This window comes from Schistocerca piceifrons, chromosome 3 (genome assembly GCF_021461385.2).
Source record: "Schistocerca piceifrons isolate TAMUIC-IGC-003096 chromosome 3, iqSchPice1.1, whole genome shotgun sequence".
Classification (NCBI taxonomy): Eukaryota; Metazoa; Arthropoda; class Insecta; order Orthoptera; family Acrididae; genus Schistocerca; species Schistocerca piceifrons.
The window spans coordinates 837,111,345-837,137,560 of record NC_060140.1 but is presented as its reverse complement, the minus strand read 5'-3'; the positions used below and the strand labels follow the sequence as shown (position 1 = coordinate 837,137,560).

General features: G+C 46.4%; 1 protein-coding gene across 1 annotated transcript in view; it reads right to left on the bottom strand.

Annotated features, from left to right (window-relative positions):
- Positions 1-26,216, bottom strand: part of LOC124789101 (monocarboxylate transporter 9-like) — a 185,515-nt gene that overhangs the window by 143,514 nt on the left and 15,785 nt on the right. The window contains exon 2 of the mRNA XM_047256389.1: positions 22,705-22,831. Within this exon, the coding sequence (XP_047112345.1) occupies positions 22,705-22,831 (127 nt within the window). The remainder of the gene's footprint in view (positions 1-22,704; positions 22,832-26,216) is intronic.

The following is a 26,216-nucleotide window of genomic DNA, read 5'->3' as shown; positions in this document are numbered from 1 at the left end:
TTCAAACCAGCCCTATCAAATGTTGGGGTTTTTGTGGGGGAAGAGACCAAACTGCGAGGTCATCGGTCTCATCGGATTAGGGAAGGACGCGGTGGGAAATCGGCAATGCCCTTTCAACGGAACCATCCCGGCATTTGCCTGGAGCGATTTAGGGAAATCACGGAAAACCTAAATCAGGATGGCCGGACGCGGGATTGAACCGTCGTCCTCCCGAATGCGAGTCCAGTGTGCTAGCCACTGCGCCACGTCACTCGGTCTATCAAATGTGTATCCCACAAAAGTTCCATCATTGTTTGGGAACATGAAGTCCATGGATGGCTGCATATGGTCTCCATGTAGCCGAACATAGCCATTCCAGTCAATGATGTTTCCAGTTGGACCAGAAGACGCAGATTATTTCATTTACAGACAGCCCACAGCACTATGGAGCCACCACCAGCTTGCGCAGTGCCTTGGTGACAAGCTGGGTCAATGGCTTCTTGAGGTCTGCGCCACTCTCGAACCCTACCATCAGCTCTTACCAACTGAAAGCGTGACTCATCCGACCAGGTCACAGTGTTCCAGTCGTCTAGGGTCCAACCCATATGGTCACGTCCCCAGTAAAGGCGCTACAGGCGATGTCGCGCTGTTAGGAAGCCGTCTGGAGCCACAGCCAGTAAACGCCAGATTTCGCCGCACTGTCCTAATGGATACGTTGGTTGTTTGTCCCACGTTTGTTTCCGCTGTTATTTCACGCAGTGTTGCTTGTCTGTTAGCACTGACATCTCAACGCAAACGCCGCTGCTCCTGGTCGTTAAGTGAAGGCCGTCGTCCATTTCACTGCCTATGGTGAGAGGTAATGACTGAAATTTGGCATTCTCGATACAATCTTGACAGTGTGGATCCCAGAATGCTGAACTCCCTTACTATTTCCGAAATGAAACGTCCCACGCGTCTAGCTCCAACTAACATTCCGCATCCAAAGTCCGTTAATTCCCCTTGTGCGGCTATAATTCCGCCAGGAACCTTTCCACATAAATCACATGAGTACAAATGACAGCTTGGTCAATGCGCTGCCCTTTGTACCTTGTGTACGCGATACTACCATCATTTGCATATGTGTATATCACTGTCCCATTATTTTTATCACCTCAATGTAAATGTCAATGCACGACCACATTTTAGGTGGATTTTCCCTGTTCACAATACTTTCCACTATAATAGCGTTCTTGGTACTGGAGGGCAGCGGTGAGGGTAAAAATCGTAGAGGGAGACCAAGAGACGAATACACTAAGCAGATTCAGAAGGATGTAGGTTGCAGTAGGTACTGGGAGATGAAGAAGCTTGCACAGGATAGAGCAGCATGGAGAGCTGCATCAAACCAGTCTCAGGACTGAAGACCACCACAACATACACACGTGATATAGGATTCAAATCTCAGGAAAGGATAGACAAAAGTAAAGAATTACGCCGAGAGGAAGCGGCTATTAAATAAATAACAGAAAAGGAAAACATGAGATAGAGAGAGAGAGGGATGGTAGAAGCAAGAGGCAGAACGACGAATCCAACATTTCAATTTGAAAATAACGAAGTTGTTGTGTATAATTTCTTGCTAAGAATTTTACTTTTAGTGCCGTGTCCCAAAGAACAGTACGAGAATTCTGAATGGTGCTTTAAATGAATGTTAGAAAGCGATATACTATGAAAATAAAAGAACTCTTATTTAAATATAAGGTTTTACTTGGTTCATATATCACAGAACAAGCATGCTTTGCTTGATCCTAGATACCTTGTAAACACTTATAGCAGAGTAAGAAGAGGACGCCACACTTCTCTATCACAATGTGTGATTATCCGGTGTTCCCAATACTGCATCGTATCTGCTCGGCACCGATTCACAGAGAGTGTGAATGAGTTCTTGGGGAGCTGCTGGTAATCGTTTAACAGAGCGGCCTCCATCTGGTGCTGGTCCAGGTGCAACCCGTATATCAGTCACATCCCAAGCATGGCTGGCGGAGTTGTAGTTCCCTCCAAATTAGACTGCTGGACGGATGGATCGAAATCATTCCTCAGAAGGCGAACTTCTTCAACCAGAAAAAAGGAACGAATCGTCAATGACTCCCGCATGTTGCGAGACAAATGTGAGAATCATGAAAGTCTCTTCGGGTTTGCTGCCAGATCCTAAAATCAACTTGACTCGATATTTCGGCGATCCAACTGGTCGACATCTTCAGGAAATGCTGCTTCTGCTGGTGAGTCCCGCTGAGAACTGACGCCAGGCTGCAAACGTCCAATATAGGCCACCGTTCAGCAGCAGCATTTTCCTGAAGATGGCGACCAGTTGGATCGCTGAAATATCGAGTCAAGTTGATTTTAGGATCCGGCAGCTAATCCGAAGAGACTTTCATGACTTATTACGCCGGGAAAGCCTACGTAATCACAAATGTGAGAATCTCTCGCCACAGGTGCTGAGATGGTACTCACATACCACTTGCAAATAGCCTGCTGTTAAAAAAATTTCATGCCGTGCTGTTTAAGACTTTCTGGATGTAATAACTGCTTCATTGGTTCACGGGCGTTGCGTCGGATGGTGTGGAAGCTACACAGTATTTCAAAGAAACAGCTGCTCCCCACCTTCCTGAAGATGATGAGCAGCTGTCACGTCGAAATATTGTGCAGATTCCACACCACTGTCCGATGAAACAGCCGTGAATCAATGAAACAAATTTCACGCTGCCTATTCATGCGTGCGTCGATATGCAACTGTGTCTCTCAAAGAATCTGTAAGTAGAAGTATAGTAGGGTTATGAGCGCAATTTTGAAATCAAACTGATATGCAAATCAATTAAACTGATCAATTAATCACAAATAGTGCATTTGTGCTAGATGTTGTCAGCTGTACTACATTTACAGCCAATTTTAAAACAGGATTTGGTTGCAGCGATACCTTTTAACGAAATTTCAATCTCCCACCTACATAGGGCGAGACAGGTTCTCACGATTTGTTTCATTAACGCTACTATGATATAGCATGTATTAGGGGGGTACACTTGGGCTTCTTTCCGCCCAGCAGGACCACGGTTCGAGTCCCGGAAAGGATACCACCAATTTTAATTTCCCGCCAAAATTCGAAATTCCCACCAATAGGGTAGGCCGTGGGGAGCGGGAGGAGGGGGGCGAGTGGGGGAGGGGGATGAGGGGGCTGGGGCACACATACAGCTGAGAAAATGCGTGACATCATCAGGGGGCGGGGGGGATGTGATTAATTGATCAATTTAATTAATTTGTATATCCATTTGGTATCAAAATTGCGCTCGTAACCCCACTCTACTACTACTTCTGTACTCATCTAGCCATCAGCTGGAATAGTATATCACCGAGAGATAGCTGTGAGCTATGTCTCAGCAACACGTCAGGGCTTTGAAATCAAACGTTTGAGATGCATTCAGTTAACACTGATACGTGCGTCAACCTGCTATAGCGCTGAATTTGAATCCTGGATGTGATGACATACCTCTATATCCAAAGTCTCGGAGTCGACCGCAAAATGAGCACGAAGACTCTCTAGAATTTGCGGAAGTCGTCCGGAATCACACGTGTACGGAGATGTAACATTGTGAATTTCCTGTGGGGATAAAGACATCTCAGATAGTCTCCCGCATTCACATTCGTTAGTTTCGCCAGCTAAGGACCGCCTGTCACATTCCGACCTAACCTAGATGTAAGGGTTAAGCAGCAGATAAGACTGTCACCACAACAAGGTTTTTTGGTTTTACGTGCGTAGTCTTCGCCAGTTCACAACCAAACTGTCACATTCCGTGTGAAAAGCCGCTTATCCCACGCGGACCCCAAAGCCCCACAGAAGTGTCTATCTGCAGAAGTGATACAATTCCGATTCTCTGCATCTAGTACACAGGTTCGATACACGAGAGCTCACAAATGCCGCTACATACAAAAGATTGGTGGGTTGCAGGCCAGTGAACATTGGGGGCAGGGAATTGATCCGCCTCCACTTCTCACAAAACCTTACACCTTAAGTTAACACACACAAGGGAGCATTGTGAAGTGATCCCCGAGGATTTTTCAGCATGGTTTATTAATGCTGTGCTTTAAGGTTTCCACCCGAGTTGTTTATTCCATTTTCCAGCGCGATATTGCGACGATCTAACCAGCTGAGACCTTATCCATCCTCCAACAACGGTAAACGTCCTCTGATGTGTCATGACAGTAAAAAACGTTAATAATTTTAATTACATATCAGATCAGGATATGTTAATAATTATAATTACATGTTACATCATGTCTCCTACCCCCATGAACCATGGACCTTGCCGTTAGTGGGGAGGCTTGCCTGCCTCAGCGATACAGATGGCCGTACCGTAGGTGCAACCACAACGGAGTGGTATCTGTTGAGAGGCGAGACAAACGTGTGGTTCCTGAAGAGGGGCAGCAGCCTTTTCAGTAGTTGCAGGAGCAACAGTCTGGATGATTGACTGATCTGGCCTTGCAACACTAACCAAAACGGCCTTGCTGTGCTAGTACTGCGAACGGCTGAAAGCAAGGGGAAACTACAGCCCTAATTTTTCCCGAGGGCATGCAGCTTTACTGTATGGTTAAATGATGATGGCGTCCTCTTGGGTAAAATATTCCGGAGGTAAAATAGTCCCCCATTCGGATCTCCGGCGGGGACTACTCAAGAGGACGTCGTTACCAGGAGAAAGAAAACTGGCGTTCTACGGATCGGAGCGTGGAATGTCAGGTCCCTTAATCGGGCAGGTAGGTTAGAAAATTTAAAAAGGGAAATGGATAGGTTGAAGTTAGATATAGTGGGAATTAGTGAAGTTCGATGGCAGGAGGAACAAGACTTTTGGTCAGGTGAATACAGGGTTATAAATACAAAATCAAATAGGGGTAATGCAGGAGTAGGTTTAATAATGAACAAAAAAATAGGAGTGAGGGTAAGCTACTACAAACAGCATAGTGAACGCATTATTGTTGTGGGTTGGCAGGAGAGCCAACACCGGTTTTGAGAGGAAGCCGAAAGGCACGCGTTTTAGCTCACGCAGGTCAAGGAAATTAGACTTTAGCAAAAAACGGACGTAGCTGGTGGAATACTTAACTTTAATCCATAAATGATGAGCGTCGCTCTTGACGGTACATGATTACAGTATCAATAGTAACTGGTAATGGCGCCTTGCTAGGTAGTAGCAAATGACGTGGCTGAAGGCTATGCTAACTATCGTCTCGGCAAATGAGAGCGTATTTTGTTAGTGAACCATCGCTAGCAAAGTCGGTTGTACAACTGGGGCGAGTGCTAGGAAGTCTCTTAGACCTGCCGTGGGGCGGCGCTCGGTCTGCAATCACTGATAGTGGCGACACGCGGGTCCGACGTATACTAACGGACCGCGGCAGATTTAAAGGCTACCACCTAGCAAGTGTGGTGTCTGGCGGTGACACCACAATTGTGGCCAAGATAGACACGAAGCCCATGCCTACTACAGTAGTACAAGTTTATATGCCAACTACCTCTGCAGATGACGAAGAAATTGATGAAATGTATGATGAGATAAAAGAAATTATTCAGGTAGGGAAGGGAGACGAATATTTAATAGTCATGGGTGACTGGCATTCGAGAGTAGGAAAAGGGAGAGAAGGAAACATAGTGGGTGAATGTGGATTGGTGGAGAGAAATGAAAGAGGAAGCCGTCTAGTAGAATTTTGCACAGAGCATAACTTAATCATAGCTAACACTTGGTTCAAGAATCATAAAAGAAGATTGTATGCATGCAAGTGTCCTGGAGATACTAGAAGGTATCAGATAGATTATATAACGGTAAGACAGAGATATAGGAACCAGGTTTTAAATTGTAATACATTTCCAGGGGCAGATGTGGACTCTGACCACAATCTATTGGTTATGAACTGTAGATTAAAACTGAAGAAACTGAAAAAAGGTGGGAAATTAAGGAGATGGGACCTGGATAAACGGACTAAACCAAAGGTTGTACAGAGTTTCAGGGAGAGCATTAGGGAACAATTGACAGGAATGGGGGAAAGAAATATAGTAGAAGAAGAATGGGTAGCTCTGAGGGATGAAGTAGTGAAGGCAGCAGACGATCAAGTAGGTAAAAAGACGAGGGCTAGTAGAAATCCTTAGGTAACAGAAGAAATATTGAATTTAATTGATGAAGGGAGAAAATATAAAAACGCAGTAAATGAAGCAGGCAAAAGGGAATACAAACGTCTCAAAAATGAGATCGACAGGAAGTGCAAAATGGCTAAGCAGGGATGGCTAGAGGACAAATGTAAGGATGTAGAGGCTTATCTCACTAGGGGTAAGATAGATACTGCCTACAGGAAAATTAAAGAGACCTTTGGAGAAAAGAGAGCCACTTGTAATAATATCAAGAGCTCAGATGGAAACCCAATTCTGAGCAAAGAAGGGAAAGCAGAAAGGTGGAAGGAGTATATAGAGGTTCTATACAAGGGCGATGTACTTGAGTACAATATTATGGAAATGGAAGAGGATGTAGATGAAGATGAAATGGGAGATACGATACTGTGTGAAGAGTTTGACAGAGCACTGAACGACCTGAGTCGAAACAAGGCCGCGGGAGTAGACAACATTCCTTTAGAACTACTGACGGCCTTGGGAGAGCCAGTCCTGACAAAACTCTACCATCTGGTGAGCAAGATGTATGAGACAGGCGAAATACCCTCAGACTTCAAGAAGAATATAATAATTCTAATCCCAAAGAAAGCAGGTGTTGACAGATGTGAAAATTACCGAACTATCAGTTTAATAACTCACTGCTGCAAAATTCTAACGCGAATTATTTACAGACGAATGGAAAAACTGGTAGAAGCCGACCTCGGCGAAGATCAGTTTGGATTCCGTAGAAATGTTGGGACACGTGAGGCAATACTGACCATACGACTTATGTCGGAAAATAGATTAAGGAAAGGCAAACCAACATTTCTAGCATTTGTAGACTTAGAGAAAGCTTTTGACAATGTTGAATGGAATACTCTCTTTCAAATTCTAAAGGTGGCAGGGGTAAAATACAGGGAGCGAGAGGCTATTTACAATTTGTTCAGAAACCAGATGGCAGTTATAAGAATCGAGGGACATGAAAGGGAAGCAGCGGTTGGGAAGGGAGTGAGACAGGGTTGTAATCTGTCCCCGATGTTATTCAATCTGTATATTGAGCAAGTAGTAAACGAAACAAAAGAAAAATTCGAAGTAGGTATTAAAATACATGGAGAAGAAATAAAAACTTTGAGGTTCGCCGATGACATTGTAATTCTGTCAGAGACAGCAAAAGACTTGGAAGATCAGTTGAGCGGAATGGACAGTGTCTTGAAAGGAGGATATAAGATGAACATCAACAAAAGCAAAACGAGTATAATGGAATGTAGTCGAATTAAGTCGGCTGATGCTGAGGGAATTAGATTAGGAAATGAGACACTTAAAGTAGTAAAGGAGTTTTGCTATTTGGGGAGCAAAATAACTGATGATAGTCGAAGTAGAGAGGATATAAAATGTAGACTAGCAATGGCAAGGAAAGCGTTTCTGAAGAAGAGAAATTTGTTAACTTCGAGTATAGATTTAAGCGTCAGGAAGTCGTTTCTGAAACTATTTGTATGGAGTGTAGCCATGTATGGAAGTGAGACATGGCCAATAAATACACTCCTGGAAATTGAAATAAGAACACCGTGAATTCATTGTCCCAGGAAGGGGAAACTTTATTGACACATTCCTGGGGTCAGATACATCACATGATCACACTGAGAGAACCACAGGCACATAGGCACAGGCAACAGAGCATGCACAATGTCGGCACTAGTACAGTGTATATCCACCTTTCGCAGCAATGCAGGCTGCTATTCTCCCATGAGACGATCGTAGAGATGCTGGATGTAGTCCTGTGGAACGGCTTGCCATGCCATTTCCACCTGGCGCCTCAGTTGGACCAGCGTTCGTGCTGGACGTGCAGACCGCGTGAGACGACGCTTCATCCAGTCCCAGACATGCTCAATGGGGGACAGATCCGGAGATCTTGCTGGCCAGGGTAGTTGACTTACACCTTCTAGAGCACGTTGGGTGGCACGGGATACGTGCGGACGTACATTGTTCTGTTGGAACAGCAAGTTCCCTTGCCGGTCTAGGAATGGTAGAACGATGGGTTCGATGACGGTTTGGATGTACCGTGCACTATTCAGTGTCCCCTCGACGATCACCAGTGGTGTACGGCCAGTTTAGGAGATCGCTCCCCACACCATGACGCCGGGTGTTGGCCCTGTGTGCCTCGGTCGTATGCAGTCCTGATTGTGGCGCTCACCTGCACGGCGCCAAACACGCATACGACCATCACTGGCACCAAGGCAGAAGCGACTCTCATCGCTGAAGACGACACGTCTCCATTCGTCCCTCCATTCACGCCTGTCGCGACACCATTGGAGGCGGGCTGCACGATGTTGGGGCGTGAGCGGAAGACGGCCTAACGGTGTGCGGGACCGTAGCCCAGCTTCATGGAGACGGTTGCGAATGGTCCTCGCCGATACCCCAGGAGCAACAGTGTCCCTAATTTGCTGGGAAGTGGCGGTGCGGTCCCCTACGGCACTGCGTAGGATCCTACGGTCTTGGCGTGCATCCGTGCGTCGCTGCGGTCCGGTCCCAGGTCGACGGGCACGTGCACCTTCCGCCGACCACTGGCGACAACATCGATGTACTGTGGAGACCTCACGCCCCACGCGTTGAGCAATTCGGCGGTACGTCCACCCGGCCTCCCGCATGCCCACTATACGCCCTCGCTCAAAGTCCGTCAACTGCACATACGGTTCACGTCCACGGTGTCGCGGCATGCTACCAGTGTTAAAGACTGCGATGGAGCTCCGTATGCCACGGCAAACTGGCTGACACTGACGGCGGCGGTGCACAAATGCTGCGCAGCTAGCGCCATTCGACGGCCAACACCGCGGTTCCTGGTGTGTCCGCTGTGCCGTGCGTGTGATCATTGCTTGTACAGCCCTCTCGCAGTGTCCGGAGCAAGTATGGTGGGTCTGACACACCGGTGTCAATGTGTTCTTTTTTCCATTTCCAGGAGTGTAGAATGAGATTTTCACTCTGCAGCGGAGTGAGCGCTGATATGAAACTTCCTGGCAGATTAAAACTGTGTGCCCGACGGAGACTCGAACTCGGGACCTTTGCCTTTCGCGGGCAAGTGCTCTACCATCTGAGCTACCGAAGCACGACTGACGCCCGGTCCTCACAGCTTTACTTCTGCCAGTATCTCGTCTCCTACCTTCCAAACTTTACAGAAGCCCTCCTGCGAACCTTGCAGAATTAGACAGTTTCATACCAGCGCACACTCCGCTGCAGAGTGAAAATGTCATTATGGAAACATCCCCCAGGCTGTGGCTAAGCCGTGTCTCCGCAATATCCTTTCTTTCAGGAGTGCTAGTTCTGCAAGGTTCCCAGGAGAGCTTCTGTAATGTTTGGAAGGTAGGAGACGAGTTACCGGCAGAAGTACAGCTGTGAGGAGAGGGCGTGAGTCCTGCTTCGGTAGCTCAGATTGTAGAGCACTTGCCTGCGAAAGGCAAAGGTCCCGAGTTCGAGTCTCGGTCGGGCACACAGTTTTAATCTGCCAGGAAGTTTCATATCAGCGCACATTCCGCTGCTGAGTGAAAATCTCATTCTGGAAATATCCCCCAGGCTGTGCCTAAGCCGTGTCTCCGCAATATCCTTTCTTTCAGGAGTGCTAGTTCTGCAAGGTTCGCAGGAGAGCTTCTGTAAAGTTTGGAAGGTAGGAGACGAGATACTGGCAGAAGTAAAGCTGTGAGGACCGGGCGTGAATCGTGCTTCTTTAGCTCAGATAGTAGAGCACTTGCCCGCGAAAGGCAAAGGTCCCGAGTTCGAGTCTCGGTCGGGCACACAGTTTTAATCTGCCAGGAAGTTTTATATCAGCGCACGCTCCGCTGCTGAGTGAAAATCTCATTCTGGAAACATCCCTCAGGCTGTGGCTAAGCCGTGTCTCCGCAATATCCTTTCTTTCAGGAGTGCTAGTTCTGCAAGATTCGCAGGAGAGCTTCTGTAAAGTTTGGAAGGTGGGAGATGAGATACTGGCAGAAGTATAGCTGTGAGGACAGGGCGTGAGTCGTGCTTCTGTAGCTCAGATTGTAGAGCACTTTCCCGCGAAAGGCAAAGGTCACGAGTTGGAGTCTCGGTCGGGCACACAGTTTTAATCTGCCAGGAAGTTTCATTGACAATAAATAGTTTGGACAGGAAGAGAATAGAAGCTTTCGAAATGTGGTGCTACAGAAGAATGCTGAAGATTGGATGGGTAGATCACATAACTAATGAGGAGGTAGTGAATGGAATTGGGAAGAAGAGGAGTTTGTGGCACAACTTGACAAGAAGAAGGGACCGGTTGGTAGGACATGTACTGAGGCTTCAAGGGATCACAAATTTGGCATTGGAGGGCAGCGTGGAGGGTAAAAGTCGTAGAGGGAGACGAAGAGATGAATACACTAAGCAGATTCAGAAGGATGTAGTTTGCAGTAAGTACTGGGAGATGAAGATGCTTGCACAGGATAGAGTAGCATGGAGAGCTGCATCAAACCAGTCTCAGGACTGAAGACAACAACAACAACAACAACAACAACAAAGTCATGTCTAGAAGTGGACACATGGTTTCAGACACATGGAATAGACGGGTGTCGCGCGGGATTAGCCGAGCGGTCTGGGCGCTGCAATCATGGACTGTGCGGCTGGTCCCGGCGGAGGTTCGAGTCCTCTCTCGGGCATGGGTGTGTGTGTTTGTCCTTAGGATAATTTAGGTTAAGTAGTGCGTAAGCTTAGGGACTGATGACCTCAGCAGTTAAGTCCCGTAGGATTTCACACACATTTGAACAATAGACGGGTGACAAACAGGGTGAGATAGCGAGTCTGAAGGCAACCGAAAACTGTTTGCTTCTCAGCGGCTTACCAAACATACTAGTGAGAATTTTTGTTGACAGTTCGCCAAGGTGACGAGGGTCGAGGTCACAGGCGTCAGTGGTAACCTGCCAATGCACGTAATGCAGGAATTTCTATTGGAAGTTAGAATGATAGTCAAACATGAAGATTATCATATGTCGACGAAAGGTTCCAAGGAAATATTCACGATAGATGTTACGTAGAATCAATGTCGAAGGGAATAAAAGCTCAGAGTGGGGTAACTTAAAGGAGAGTAGGGATTCAACGAGTAATCAGAGCAGCTGGAGAGCAGCGACGCTCCCCAGCAGCACCTGATGGAGGAGTAGACGCTTCAGTTACGAGAAGACTTTGGTGGACACATGGCAGCTGCAAGCTAAATAGCAATTTTCAGTGTTCATTAGAGCAGCATTGAACAGAGACTATCTGAATCTGTCTCGAAGAATGAACTTAGAGGATTTTCTGTGAACAGCAGTAGTGTTACTGATAGGTACTTGTATATAGTACTATAGCGTAAGTAGCCCTTGATTGATAGTGAATTATTTCAGAGTTCTGACTATTTATGACTAAGAAGTGGCCAGTAGATGGAGAGGCAGTGAAAGCACTCGCCTCTGATAAAGGTCTTTCCTGATGATTATCGAAAGTATCTAACATTCTGTTAAGTGGTTTTGGCCTGACACCTCAAGAAACAAGTGTTTTGGTTAGAATAAAAAATGAATTGAGCAAAAGTGGTTCAAGTGGCTCTGAGCACTATGGGACTTAACTTCTGAGGTCATCAGTCACCTAGAACTTAGAACTACGTAAACCTAACTAACCTAAGGACATCGCACACATCCATGCCCGAGGCAGGATTCGAACCTGCGACCGCATAGGTCGCGCGGTTCCAGACTGTAGCGCCTACAACCGCTCGGCCACCCCGGCCGGCTGAGCAAAAGTTGTTACTTCAGAAGATCAGTCCTGCCAGGTCCACGAGAATTACCAACCTGTTGTAACCCAACACCCATCCGAACCAAGAAGAGGTGCTCCCTCTCATGTCCGTTATGAAGGTTGACAAACAAGCTAACTAAACCCATATTGTCGTTAACGTCCTGACTGCGCCACGCAGATAATATCGAAGCCAAAAGAAAGAAAAAAGTGTCGTGTAGGGATACTGTGCGGGGACGCGACAAATGTTAAAGATGATCTAGGTCGCCGAAAGCAGGACGTATGAGTCCCGGTCGAATGTGGGATGTCTTACGCTGGGCAGACTATCAGAACAGTGGAGTTGGAGGTAGGGCAGAAACGACACACCCGACTAAAACAAGGATGCGAATCAGCTGCCGCCAAACACTGCCTCGAGTGTAATCTTGAAATGAAAAACGTCGGCACACTTTTGGGCGGGACCCAAGCGTTACCGTTGAGTTGTTGCTCTTCCCAGACAGCAGCCCATTCGAGCAACCCAGTTGCGAGTTTGCCTGATATCGCTCGTACTTTAGGTACTTGGGCATGGCTCTGTTTAAAAAGAATACTTCGATGTGGTCACACGGTCGAGCCGCGCACGTCTGCTTTCATGACCCGCAGCTAATTCGCTGCAAATAATAACCTGCAGCTGTGATTCTGCAGGCAAAGATTCTATGCACTGGCTAGAACTTCGAATTAATAAAATCCACAGAAATACAAAATAAAAGTTAAATGATTAATTTAACAACAGGGATACTGTTCTCACTTCTTTAATTGATGTAGATGACAAAAATTAGCCGGTCGGGGTGGTCGAGCGGTTCTAGGCGCTACAGTTTGGAACCGCGCGACCACTACGGTCGCAGGTTCGAATCCTGCCTCGGGCATGGATGTGTGTGATGTCCTTAGGTTAGTTAGGTTTACGTAGTTCTCAGTTTTAGTGGACTGATGACCTCAGAAGTTAAGTCCCATAATGCTCAGAGCCATTTGAACCATTTTTTGAACAAAAATTATGTTAAATAAATTTTATTCAATAAACGACATCTCCAAAAAACGAGAAGTGGCCGTACGATGTACAGTTAAAATTTATAAAGAAAATACCCTTATCAAAAGCAGTAAAGTTACGTTGAGAGCGTTACTAGAATCGTACCAACATCCTCAAACTACATAGTAATGAAAGACTTGTGAAAAGTAAGTCCATTTCTCGATCACAATACGCGAAAACTTATCCAGCTCAAAATAGTTCAGACTTCAGCGAGATGATTCACAAATTAACACACGCGATACAAAGAATAGTGAGTTTGTCTGTTCTCAGCTCCGTAAATCAAGCGGCAAAAGTTAGTCCTACTCTGAGGCACATTCAGACCTCTCGAAATATAAAGCCCCTTCAAAAGTTGGATATTGTGGCCGCCATTCACCACTATGAAACAATAACCTAGGAAGGTCTGCCTCCTCGAAGGACTCGCGTAGAAGTGTCAAGAATCGCTGCTTTGAGCTTTTCACTCAAAAGCCCGGGTCTCCACTTGACTCCCATAGTGGTCCGCTACCATCAGCTCTTTCATTGGCTGAAGGCCATCCTCACCAAAAATAAGCTCGACAGACAGGATTTGACTCATGTTGACGCTTCTCGGACTAAACTAATATATTACAACAATATATAAGTAAAGTAATACCGTAAACATTCCGTTACACTGAGATTATTCACAAATACATAAAAGTTTTTTCATTAATAAATAAGCCAGAATTCTTGCATAAGAGCGCTTACGTTAGACAACAATCAGACAGACGCTAAAAATTGCTTAAACAATTATTTATGCCTACTTGACAAAAGCTTCTTGTGGCACTTTTTACAATTGTGGAGTCCGCTAACGCAGGCCACCGACCATTTTTAAATTAGTACAGTTTTTTAATAGAAGTTGCAGTTAGCATTTAAATAAAGTTACTGGAAAAGCAGTAAACAGTAAACTGTTCATGAAATAAAAACACAAGTATAACAGTGCGCGAGGTACTGATGTTCCGTGAGGTACTGATGTTCCGTGGAGAATACGATGTTGTGACAAACATTTGCAGAATAAAAAAGATGTACATTAATAAATAAAATAGATGCAGATAAGTAGCTTTCAGGGATGACAGATACAGTGCAATGCTATCGTCTGAGATTTCGTTTGTTGAAATCGGTTGAAGCGATTAAAAGTTATTAATTCATAGGTTCATTGTGAAACTGATTATTCGCTATGAGATATTAACTTCAGTAGTTTTTAAGATATTGAGACGTTGCTGTGTCATTGAATGCACCTCAATTTTCTGAGATCGCAAATGTATTCAGATTTGCATTTTAATATTTGATGTGAGCTATTGCCGAATCTCAAAGAGCTGTAACTTGTCTGACACTCCGCCATTTCCTGGAGCATATTCTGCGCAAAAGCAATACGAGCAGCAAGTGTCCGAATTCCCAGCTCTGGGATTGACACGTGTCAGGCGATGCGCTGTCTGTCTCTACCCTGGGCCCGCTAGCGTTCCGCAATCCATCAAATTCACCTTATCTACATCTACATCTCTGCCCTGCCTACCGAGGGTTCATCGAACCATCTTCACAATTTTCTGTTATTCCAATCTCGTATAGCCCGCGGAAAGAATAAACATCTATATCATTCCGTACCAGCTCTGATTTCCGTTATTTTATCGTGGTGCTCGTTTCTCCCTATGTAGGTTGGTGTCAACAAAATATTTTCGCATACGGAGGAGAAAGTTGGTAATTGTAATTTCGTGGGAAGGTTCCGTCGCAACAAAAAACGCATATGTTTTAATGAAGTTCATCCCAAACCCTGTATCATTTTAGTAACACTTTCTCTCATATTTCACTATAATACAAAACTTGATGCCCTTCTTTGAACTTTCTCGACGTACTCCGTCAATTGTGTCTGACAAGGATCCCACACGGCGCAGCAGTATTCTAAAAGAGGACGGACAAGCGTAGTGGAGGCAGTCTCCTTAGTACATCTGTTACATTTTCTAAATGTCCTGCCAATAAAACGCAGTCTTTGGTTAGCCTTCCCCACAACATTTTCTACGTGTTCCTTCCAATTTAAGTTGTTCGTAATTGTAATTCCTAAGTATTTAGATGAATTTACAGCCTATAGATTTGACTGATTTATCGTGTAACCGAAGTTTAACGGATTCCTTTTAGCACTCATGTGGATGACCTCACACTTTTCGTTATTTAGGGTCAAGTGGCAATCTTCGCACCATTCAGGTATCTTTTCTAAATCGCTTTGCAATTTCTTTTGATCTTCTAATGACTTTATTAGTAGATAAACGACAGCGCCATCTTCAAATAACTTAAGACGGCTACTCAGATTGTCTCCCAAATCGTTTATATAGATAAGGAACAGCAAAGGGCCTACAGCACTGCCTTGGGGAACGCCTGAAATCACTTCTGTTTTACTCGATGACTTTACGGCAATTACTACGAACTGTGACCTATATGACAGGAAATCACAAATCCAGTCACATGACTGAGACGATATTCCATCAGCACGCAATTTCACTACAAACCGCTTGTGTGATACAGTGTCAAAAGCCTTCTGGAAATCCAGAAATACCGAATCAGTCTGAAATACCTTGTCAATAGCACGCAACGCTTCATGCGAATAAAGAGCTAGTCGCGTTTCACAAGAACGATGTTTCCTAAAACCATGTTGACTGTGTGTCAATAGACCGTTTTCTTCGAAGTAATTCATAATGTTCGAACACAATATGTGTTCCAAAATCTCATGGAAATTCTAGGCGGGCTGTTAGCTCGCCTAGGTACGCATAATGTTAAACGGCGTAGACGCTACGTTTCTGGGGCAGCTTACTTAAGGAGCCTATCGAAGTAACTGTCTCAGAGAATCTAATAAAACAGGACAGAGATATCAATTTAAACAATGCTTGGGGAACGGCGTTCAGTTTATTCACATGTCGCCGGCTGCCTCAACCACCAGGGCCGGGAAACGCTGAGAGGATGTGCGTTTCGCGGAATAACACTGCTGGCTCCGAACTCGACTATAAATAAGGGCTCGATGCAAACAATATTTCAGTCTGGTTGGAGTGCAGCAGCCAGTACGCATAATAACACAGAGCACAGCGTCTGCAGATAGGGCTGATTCTGTCGTCTACATATACATCAACATCTACATAGATACTCTTCAAGTCACCGCACGGTGCGTGGTGGAGGGTATCCCGTTCCACTACTAGTCACTTCTTTTCCTGTTCCACTCGAAAACACAGCGAGGAAAAAATGACTATCTACATGCTTCCGTATGAGACCTAATTTTTCGTAACTTACGTTCGTGGTCCTTACGCGCAATGTATCTTGGAGGCAATAGAATCGTCCGGCAGTCACCTTCAGATGTTGATTCTCTAAATTTTCTCAATAATGTTTTTCGAAAAGAACGTCTCCTCCCTTGCAGGGGTTCCTATTTGAGTTCCCGAAGTATCTCTGTAACACTTACGTCTTCTTCGAATCTACCGGAAAAAATCTGGCAGCCTGCTTCTGAATTCCTTCGATGTCCTCCTTCAATCCGACCTGATACGGATCCCAAACACTCGAGCAGCACTCAAGAACAGGTCGTACCAGCGTCCTACATCTGGCCTCCTTTACAGGTGAACCACTCTTTCCTAAAATTCTCCCAATAACCCGAAGTCTACCATTCGCCTTCCCTACCACAGTTCTCACACGCTCGTTCCATTTTACATCGCTTTGCCACGTTACGCCCAGATATTTAAACGACTTGACTGTGTCAAACAGGACACTATCAATTACACTAGTAATTACAGGTTTGATCTTCCTACTCATCCGCATCAACTTGACTTTTTCCACATTTAGAGCCAGGTGCCATTCATCACACCGACTGGAAATTTTGTCTAAGTCGCCTTCTACCTTCCTACAGCCACTCAACTTCGATGCCTTACTGGACACTACGGCGTAATCAGCAAACAATCCCAGACTGGTGCCCATCCTGTCCGCCAAATCATTTATATATACAGAGAACAAGAAACAAGATCGGTCGTATCACGCTTCCTCGGCCCCTCCTGACGATACTTCTGTCTCTGACGAGCACTAGCCGTCGAGGACAACATACTGGGTTCTTTACTTAAGAAGTCTTCGAACCAATCACATATCTGTGTACTTTTTCGATATGCTCGTACCTTCCTCAACAACCTGCTATAGGGCACCGTGACAAATGCTTTCCAGGGATCTAGAAACATGGAATCTGTCTGTTGCCCTTCATCCGTTGTCCTTCATCCATAGTTCGCGGTGTATCCTGAGTGAAAACGGCAAGCTGAGTTTCGCACGAGCGATGCTTTATGAAACTTTGCTGATTCGGGACATAAGCTTCTCAGTCTCAAAAAGTATTAGGTAAAATGGAATCAATTAGGCGTCTGAACACCAGAAAACACACGGTAAGAGGCATTTGAAACATTTCGTGTATGTGATAAGCTGGTACGTTGTTAATGTCTGCTTGCCATGCTTGATGTACAATAGAGCTGAAGAAAATGGAACCTGATGTACGGATAAGGCGTTTGAGGACCACTGCCGATATAACAAACACTATCAGATCACACAGTGAAGGCTTTCATTACCGGATGTCGTAGTTGCTGATCGCTGTGGTCCGAGAAAGTTTTCGGTTAGTGATGTTTCGTCCAGACTGCGCTGGACATCTTCGGAATTGCTCCAAGCGACACTGAATCTTGCCGACTGTCAGGAACGGAGAAGTTCCTTCGAGCACGGCTATACAGCCCAGAAGACTCATCACCAACTACCAGATCACTTGTATGGGAACACCTATTAGTGGGCATTAATGTCAGGTGTGTCAACGCTTCGCCTTGAACTCAGCTGGGTACACTTTCAGTGAGGCGTCTGAATGTCCGTGGAGGAATGGCAGCCCATTCCTCCACAGCAGCCGAAACGAGAGAACGTAGTGACGTGTCTCTGCGGCGAAGCCGACATTCTGACTAGTCAGGACTCTGGGCAGACGTCCACTTTGCACTGACGTCGCTCTTTACGCCACCTGGAGCGACTCTTAACAATGACTACAGAAACCTGTGGCTTGTGAGAACCCTCGAGTATTACACTCCATTGTTTTTAACTCCTTATGCACGGTCATTGTGGTAGCTGAACGGCTGATAGCAGTTTGGAGTTCATGGCTGATTCCCTCCGCTGATTTCATGCTACTTTTTGCAGCCACCTTCTACAATGTTCGACGGTCCGTGTCCGTGTGTACGTGAGGTCTGCCCGTTGTTGGTTTGGCTGCGGTTCCACTTCATAATCACATCACCGACAGTCGACTAGGGCAGCTTTAGAAGGGTTTATGTGTGCCTTATGGATCTGTTAGTCAGGCGACATCCTGCGAGTAGTCAGCGTTCGAAGCCCCGGAACTCTGCTGACCGACCCATTATGCTCTTGCTGCGTCTCTACTGACAATACCCGCTGCCTGAATGAGATTTTCACTCTGCAGCGGAATGTGCGCTGATATGAAACTTCCTGGCAGATTAAAACTGTGTGCCGGACCGAGACTCGAACTCGGGACTTTTGCCTTTCGCGGGCAAGTGCTCTACCAACTGAGCTACCTAAGCACGACTCACGCCCCGTCCTCACAGCTTTTGTTTGAAAAATACTGTAGGCTGAAGAACAGCGTACTAAGCTGCTGCCAGCCCGCCCCCTTCGGGAGGAATCGAAATTCAATAAAGGAAAAAAAAAGAGATGAACAGTACCTAGCCCTAAATGGCAGCTGACCGTAAGTGTGGAAAAATATAAGTTGATCTGGATAAGTGGAAGATAAAACCTATAATGTTCGGATACAGTATTAAGTCCTGCTTGACACAATCAAGTTGTTTAAATAGATGGGCGTAACGTTGCAAAACGATATGAGGTGGAATGTTCATTTGAAAACTGTCATAGCGAAGGCGAATGATCGACTTCGGTTTATTGGGAGAATTTTAGGAAGGAATGGTTTACCTGCAAAGGAGATTGCATATAGGACACTGGTGCGACCTGTTCTTGAGTACTGATCGAGTGTTTGGGATCCATACCAGGTTGGATTGAAGAAAGACATTGAAGCAATTCGTAGGCAGGCTGGTAGGTTTGTTACAGGTAGGTTCGAACAACACATTAGTGTTACGGAGATGCTTTGGGAACTGAGATGGAAATCTCTGGAGGGAAAGTGACATTGTTTTCTAGAAACACTATAGGTATAATTTAGAGAACCGGCATTTGATGCTGACTACCAAACAATTGTAGTGCCGCCAACATACATTGCGGATAAGGACCATGAAGATAAAATACGAGAAATTAGTTCTTATAAAGAGGCGCACAGACAGTGTCGTTTTTCCCTCGCTCTATTTTTGTGAGTAGAACAGGAGCGGAAATGAGAAGTAGGGGAACAGGGTACCCTCCGCCATGCATCTTACGGTGACTTGCGGAGTATCTACAGGGTGTTTCAAAAATGACCGGTATATTAGAAACGGCAATAAAAACTAAACGAGCAGCGATAGAAATACACCGTTTGTTGCAATATGCTTGGGACAACAGTACATTTTCAGGCGGACAAACTTTCGAAATTACAGTAGTTACAATTTTCAACAACAGATGGCGCTGCAAGTGATGTGAAAGATATAGAAGACAACGCAGTCTGTGGGTGCGCCATTCTGTACGTCGTCTTTCTGCTGTAAGCGTGTGCTGTTCACAACGTGCAAGTGTGCTGTAGACAACATGGTTTATTCCTTAGAACAGAGGATTTTTCTGGTGTTGGAATTCCACCGCCTAGAACACAGTGTTGTTGCAACAAGACGAAGTTTTCAACGGAGGTTTAATGTAACCAAAGGACCGAAAAGCGATACAATAAAGGATCTGTTTGAAAAATTTCAACGGACTGGGAACGTGACGGATGAACGTGCTGGAAAGGTAGGGCGACCGCGTACGGCAACCACAGAGGGCAACGCGCAGCTAGTGCAGCAGGTGATCCAACAGCGGCCACAGGTTTCCGTTTGCTGTGTAGCAGCTGCGGTCCAAATGACGCCAACGTCCACGTATCGTCTCATGCGCCAGAGTTTACACCTCTGTCCATACAAAATTCAAACGCGGCAACCCCTCAGCGCCGCTACCATTGCTGCACGAGAGACATTCGCTAACGATATAGTGCACAGGATTGATGACGGCGATATGCATGTGGGCAGCATTTGGTTTACTGACGAAGCTTATTTTTACCTGGACGGCTTCGTCAATAAACAGAACTGGCGCATATGGGTAACTGAAAAGCCCCATGTTGCAGTCCCATCGTCCCTGCATCCTCAAAAAGTACTGGTCTGGGCCGCCATTTCTTCCAAAGGAATCATTGGCCCATTTTTCAGATCCGAAACGATTAGTGCATCACGCTATCTGGACATTCTTCGTGAATTTGTGGCGGTACAAACTGCCTTAGACGACACTGCGAACACCTCGTGGTTTATGCAAGATGGTGCCCGGCCACATCGCACGGCCGACGTCTTTAATTTCCTGAATGAATATTTCGATGATCGTGTGATTGCTTTGGGCTATCCGAAACATACAGGAGGCGGCGTGGATTGGCCTCCCTATTCGCCAGACATGAACCCCTGTGACTTCTTTCTGTGGGGACACTTGAAAGACCAGGTGTACCGCCAGAATCCAGAAACAATTGAACAGCTGATGCAGTGCATCTCATCTGCATGTGAAGCCATTCCGCCAGACACGTTGTCAAAGGTTTCGGGAAATTTCATTCAGACACTACGCCATATTATTGCTACGCATGGTGGATATGTGGAAAATATCGTACTATAGAGTTTCCCAGACCGCAGCGCCATCTGTTGTTGAAAATTGTAACTACTGTAATTTCGAAAGTTTGTCTGCCTGAAAATGTACTGTTGTTCCAAGCATATTGCAACAAACGGTGTATTTCTGTCGCTGCTCGTTTAGTTTTTATTGCCGTTTCAAATATACCGGTCATTTTTGAAACACCCTGTATGTAGATGTAGAGTCCATATCCCTGCAATAAATATATTTTATATCATTACTTTTGTACACACTAATCCTGAGGTAACGGAAGAAAAGCGTTTCAAACCTACATACAACACTAGATACGAAGATAAGTAATTAATTAAATTCTTCCTGATTGACAGACGATCACGTCGTACGGCACAAAGGCACGCTCTCGCCAGATCTACACTGAGGAGCCAAAGACACTGGAGCACTTCCCTAATATCGTGTAGCGTACCCGCGAGCACGCAGAAGTGACGTAACGCGACGTGGCATGGACTCGACTAATGTCTGATGTAGCACTGGAGGGAATTGACACCATGAATCCTGCAGGGCTGTCCATATCCGTAAGAGTACGACGGGTTGGAGATCTCTTCTGAACAGCACACTGTGAGGCATCCCATATATGATCAATAACGTCCATCACCGGGGAGTTCGGTGGCCAGCGGAAGTGTTTAGAGTGTTTCTGGACCCACTCTGTAGCGATTCTGGAAGTGTGGAGTGTCGCATTGCCCTGCTGGAATTTCCCAAGTCCGTCGGAATGCACAATGGACACGAATGGATGCAGGTGATCAGACAGGATGCTTACGTACGTGTCCCCTGCCAGTGTCGTATCTAGACGTATCAGGGGTGCCATATCACTCCAAATGCACACGTGCCACACCTTTACAGAGCCTCCACCAGCTTGAACGGTCACCTGCTGATATGCAGGATCCATGGATTCATGAGGTTGTCTCAATACCCATACACGTCCGTCCGCTCGATACACTTGAAATGAGACTCGTCCGACGAGGCAACATGTTTCCAGTCATCAACAATCCAATGTCGGTGTTGACGGGCCCAGGCGAGACGTAAAACTTTGTGTCGTGCAGTCATCAAGGGTATACGAGTGGGCCTCCGGCTCCGAAAGTCCACATCGATGATGCTTCGCTGAATGTTTCGCACGCTGACACCCGTTAATGGCCCAGTATTGAAATCTGCAGCAATTTGCGGACGGGTTGAACTCCTGTCACGTTGAACGATTCTCTCCAGCCGTCGTCGGTTCCGTTCTTGCAGCATCTTTTTCTGGCCGTTGTGATGTCGGAGATTTGATGTTTTAACGGATTTATGATATTCACGGTATACTCCTGAAATTGGAAAAAACGACATTTTGTCTATGGAGTGCGTGATTGATTCACTTGTAAATTTTTTTGTTTATTTATAGACACAATCACATGTTTATAACAAAGTCGTAACCGGTTTTGGCCATACAATGACTGTCTTCAGATGCTGCCTCCACCAGCATACACTGAACACAGGTTCATGAGTTGACAACGCCTTTAGCATCTGAAAATGGTCATTGTATGGCCGAAACCAGTTATGACTGTGTCATAAACATGTTATTGTGTCTATAAATAAACAAAAAAATTTACTCGTGAAATTGTCGTACGGGAAAATTCCCACTTCATCGCTACCTCGGAGGTGCTGTGTCCCATCGCTCGTGCGACGACTATGACACCGCGTTCAAACTACCTTAGATCTCGATAACCTGCCATTTTAGCAGCAGTAACCGATCTAACAACTGCGCCAGACACTTGTTATCTTATAGAGGCGCTGCCAATCGCAGCGCCGTATTATGCTTGCTTACGTATCTCTGTATTTGAATACGCTTGCCTATACCAGTTTCTTTTGAGCTTCAGAGTAGATAAACGGAGCTGGCTTGTCGCGGGACAGTACGCACAGTTCGACCACCTCGCGAGTTGTTCCAGACAGCGAAGCGCGGGCAGCGGGGGGTACTCACCGGAGAAGTTGATGGTGGCGTCGTAGGCGCTCATGATGACGGAGGCGCCCGTCGTCTCGACGCCCAGCTCCCGCAGCTCGTCGCCGAACAGCAGCCCGAAGGACGGCTCGATGGAGCGTGTCGCCAGCTGCGGGCATAGAATACAAAAAAGTGGAATTCGAATCGGGAACAGCTGCCAACATGAGTAACGTAGAAGTAAATATCCTCGGAGTAGTGAAGCAACTCAAATCACTTAATAAAAGCAAATCTTCTGGTCCAGTCCGTATACCAGTTAGGTACAACCGTTCGCTCGACGAAAGATTCGTACGCAAAGTCTGGAAAGTTGCACAGGTCACACCAATATTCAAAAAAGGTAGTAAGAGTAATCCATTAAATTACAAGCCCATATCAAAAATGGTTCAAATGGCTCTGAGCACTATGGGACTTAACTTCTGAAGTCATCAGTCCCCTAGAACTTAGAAAAACCTAACTAACATAAGGACGTCACACACATCCATGCCCGAGGCAGGATTCGAACTTGCGACCGTAGCGGTCTCGCGGTTCCAGACTGTAGCGCCTAGAACCGCTCGGCCACTCCAGCCGGCACAGGCCCATATCGTTAACGTCAATATGCAGCAGGATTTTAGAACATACACTCCTGGAAATTGAAATAAGAACACCGTGAATTCATTGTCCCAGGAAGGGGAAACTTTATTGACACATTCCTGGGGTCAGATACATCACATGATCACACTGACAGAACCACAGGCACATAGACACAGGCAACAGAGCATGCACAATGTCGGCACTAGTACAGTGTATATCCACCTTTCGCAGCAATGCAGGCTGCTATTCTCCCATGGAGACGATCGTAGAGATGCTGGATGTAGTCCTGTGGAACGGCTTGCCATGCCATTTCCACCTGGCGCCTCAGTTGGACCAGCGTTCGTGCTGGCCGTGCAGACCGCGTGAGACGACGCTTCATCCACTCCCAAACATGCTCAATGGGGGACAGATCCGGAGATCTTGCTGGCCAGGGTAGTTGACTTACACCTTCTAGAGCACGTTGGGTGGCACGGGATACATGCGGACGTGCATTGTCCTGTTGGAACAGCAAGTTCCCTTGCCGGTCTAGGAATGGTAGAACGATGGGTTCGATGACGGTTTGCATGTACCGTGCACTATTCAGTGTCCCCTCGACGATCACCAGTGGTGTACGGCCAGTGTAGGAGATCGCTCCCCACACCATGATGCCGGGTGTTGGCCCTGTGTGCCTCGGTCGTATGCAGTCCTGATTGTGGCGCTCACCTGCACGGCGCCAAACACGCATACGACCATCATTGGCACCAAGGCAGAAGCGACTCTCATCGCTGAAGATGACACGTCTCCATTCGTCCCTCCATTCACGCCTGTCGCGACACCACTGGAGGCGGGCTGCACGATGTTGGGGCGTGAGCGGAAGACGGCCTAACGGTGTGCGGGACCGTAGCCCAGCTTCATGGAGACGGTTTCGAATGGTCCTCGCCGATACCCCAGGAGCAACAGTGTCCCTAATTTGCTGGGAAGTGGCGGTGCGGTCCCCTACGGCACTGCGTAGGATCCTACGGTCTTGGCGTGCATCCGTGCGTCGCTGCGGTCCGGTCCCAGGTCGACGGGCACGTGCACCTTCCGCCGACCACTGGCGACAACATCGATGTACTGTGGAGACCTCACGTCCCACGTGTTGAGCAATTCGGCGGTACGTCCACCCGGCCTCCCGCATGCCCACTACACGCACTCGCTCAAAGTCCGTCAGCTGCACATACGGTTCACGTCCACGCTGTCGCGGCATGCTACCAGTGTTAAAGACTGCGATGGAGCTCCGTATGCCACGGCAAACTGGCTGACACTGACGGCGGCGGTGCACAAATGCTGCGCAGCTAGCGCCATTCGACGGCCAACACCGCGGTTCCTGGTGTGTCCGCTGTGCCGTGCGTGTGATCATTGCTTGTACAGCCCTCTCGCAGTGTCCGGAGCAAGTATGGTGGGTCTGACACACCGGTGTCAATGTGTTCTTTTTTCCATTTCCAGGAGTGTATATTGTGTTCGACCCCTCTCCCCCCCTCCCCCCCCCCCCGCCCCACCATGAATCATGGCTGGCTCTGAGCACTATGGGACTCAAATGCTGTGGTCATAAGTCCCCGAGAACTTAGAACTACTTAAACCTAACTAACCTAAGGACATCACACACATCCATGCCCGAGGCAGGATTCGAACCTGCGACCGTAGAGGTCATGCGGTTCCAGACTGTAGCGCCTTTAACCGCTCGGCCACTCCGGCCGGCCATGAATCATAGACCTTGCCGCTGGTGGGGAGGCTTGCGTGCCTCAACGATACAGATGGCCGTACCGTAGGTGCAACCACAACGGAGGGGTATCTGTTAAGAGGCCAGACAAACGTGTGGTTCCTGAAGAGGGGCAGCAGCCTTTTCAGTAGTTGCAGGGGCAACCGTCTGGATGATTGACTGCTCTGGCCTTTAAACATTAACCAAAACGGTCTTGCTGTGCTGGTGCTGTGAACGGCTGAAAGCAAGGGGAAACTACAGCCGTCATTTTTCCCGAGGGCATGCAGCTTTACTGTATGGTTAAATGATGATGGCGTCCTCTTGGGTAAAATATTCCGGAGGTAAAATAGTCCCCCATTCGGATCTCCGGTCGGGGACTACTCAAAAGGACGTTGTTATCAGGAGAAAGAAAACTGGCGTTCTACGGATCGGAGCGTGGAATGTCACATCCCTTAATCGAGTAGGTAGGTTAGAAAATTTAAAAAGGGAAATGGATAGGTTAAAGTTAGATATAGTGGGAATTAGTGAAGTTCAGTGGCAGGAGGAACAAGACTTTTGGTCAGGTGAATATAGAGTTACAAATACAAAATCAAATAGGGGTAATGCAGGAGTAGGTTTAATAATGAACAAACAAATAGGAGTGCGGGTAAGCTACTATAAACAGCATAGTGCACTCAATATTGTGGCCAAGATAGACACGAAGCCCATGCCTACTACAGTGGTACAAGTTTATATGCCAACTAGGTCTGCACATGATGAAGAAATTGATGAAATGTATGATGAGACAAAAGAAATTATTCAGATAGTGTAGGGAGACGAAAATTTAATAGTCATGGGTGACTGGAATTCGAATGTAGGAAAAGGGAGAGAAGGAAACATAGTAGGTTAATATGGATTGGGGTAAGAAATGAAAAAGGAAGCCGTCTGTTGAAATTTTGCACAGAGCATAACTTCATCATAGCTAACACTTGGTTCAAGAATCATAAAAGAAGGTTGTATACATGGAAGAATCCCGCAGATACTAAAAGGTATCAGATAGATTATATAATGGTAAGACAGAGATTTAGGAACCACGTTTTAAATTGTAATACATTTCCAGGGGCAGATGTGGACTTTGACCACAATCTATTGCTTATGAACTGCAGATTAAAATTGAAGAAACTGCAAAAAGGTGGGATTTTAAGGAGATGGGACGTGGATAAACTGACTA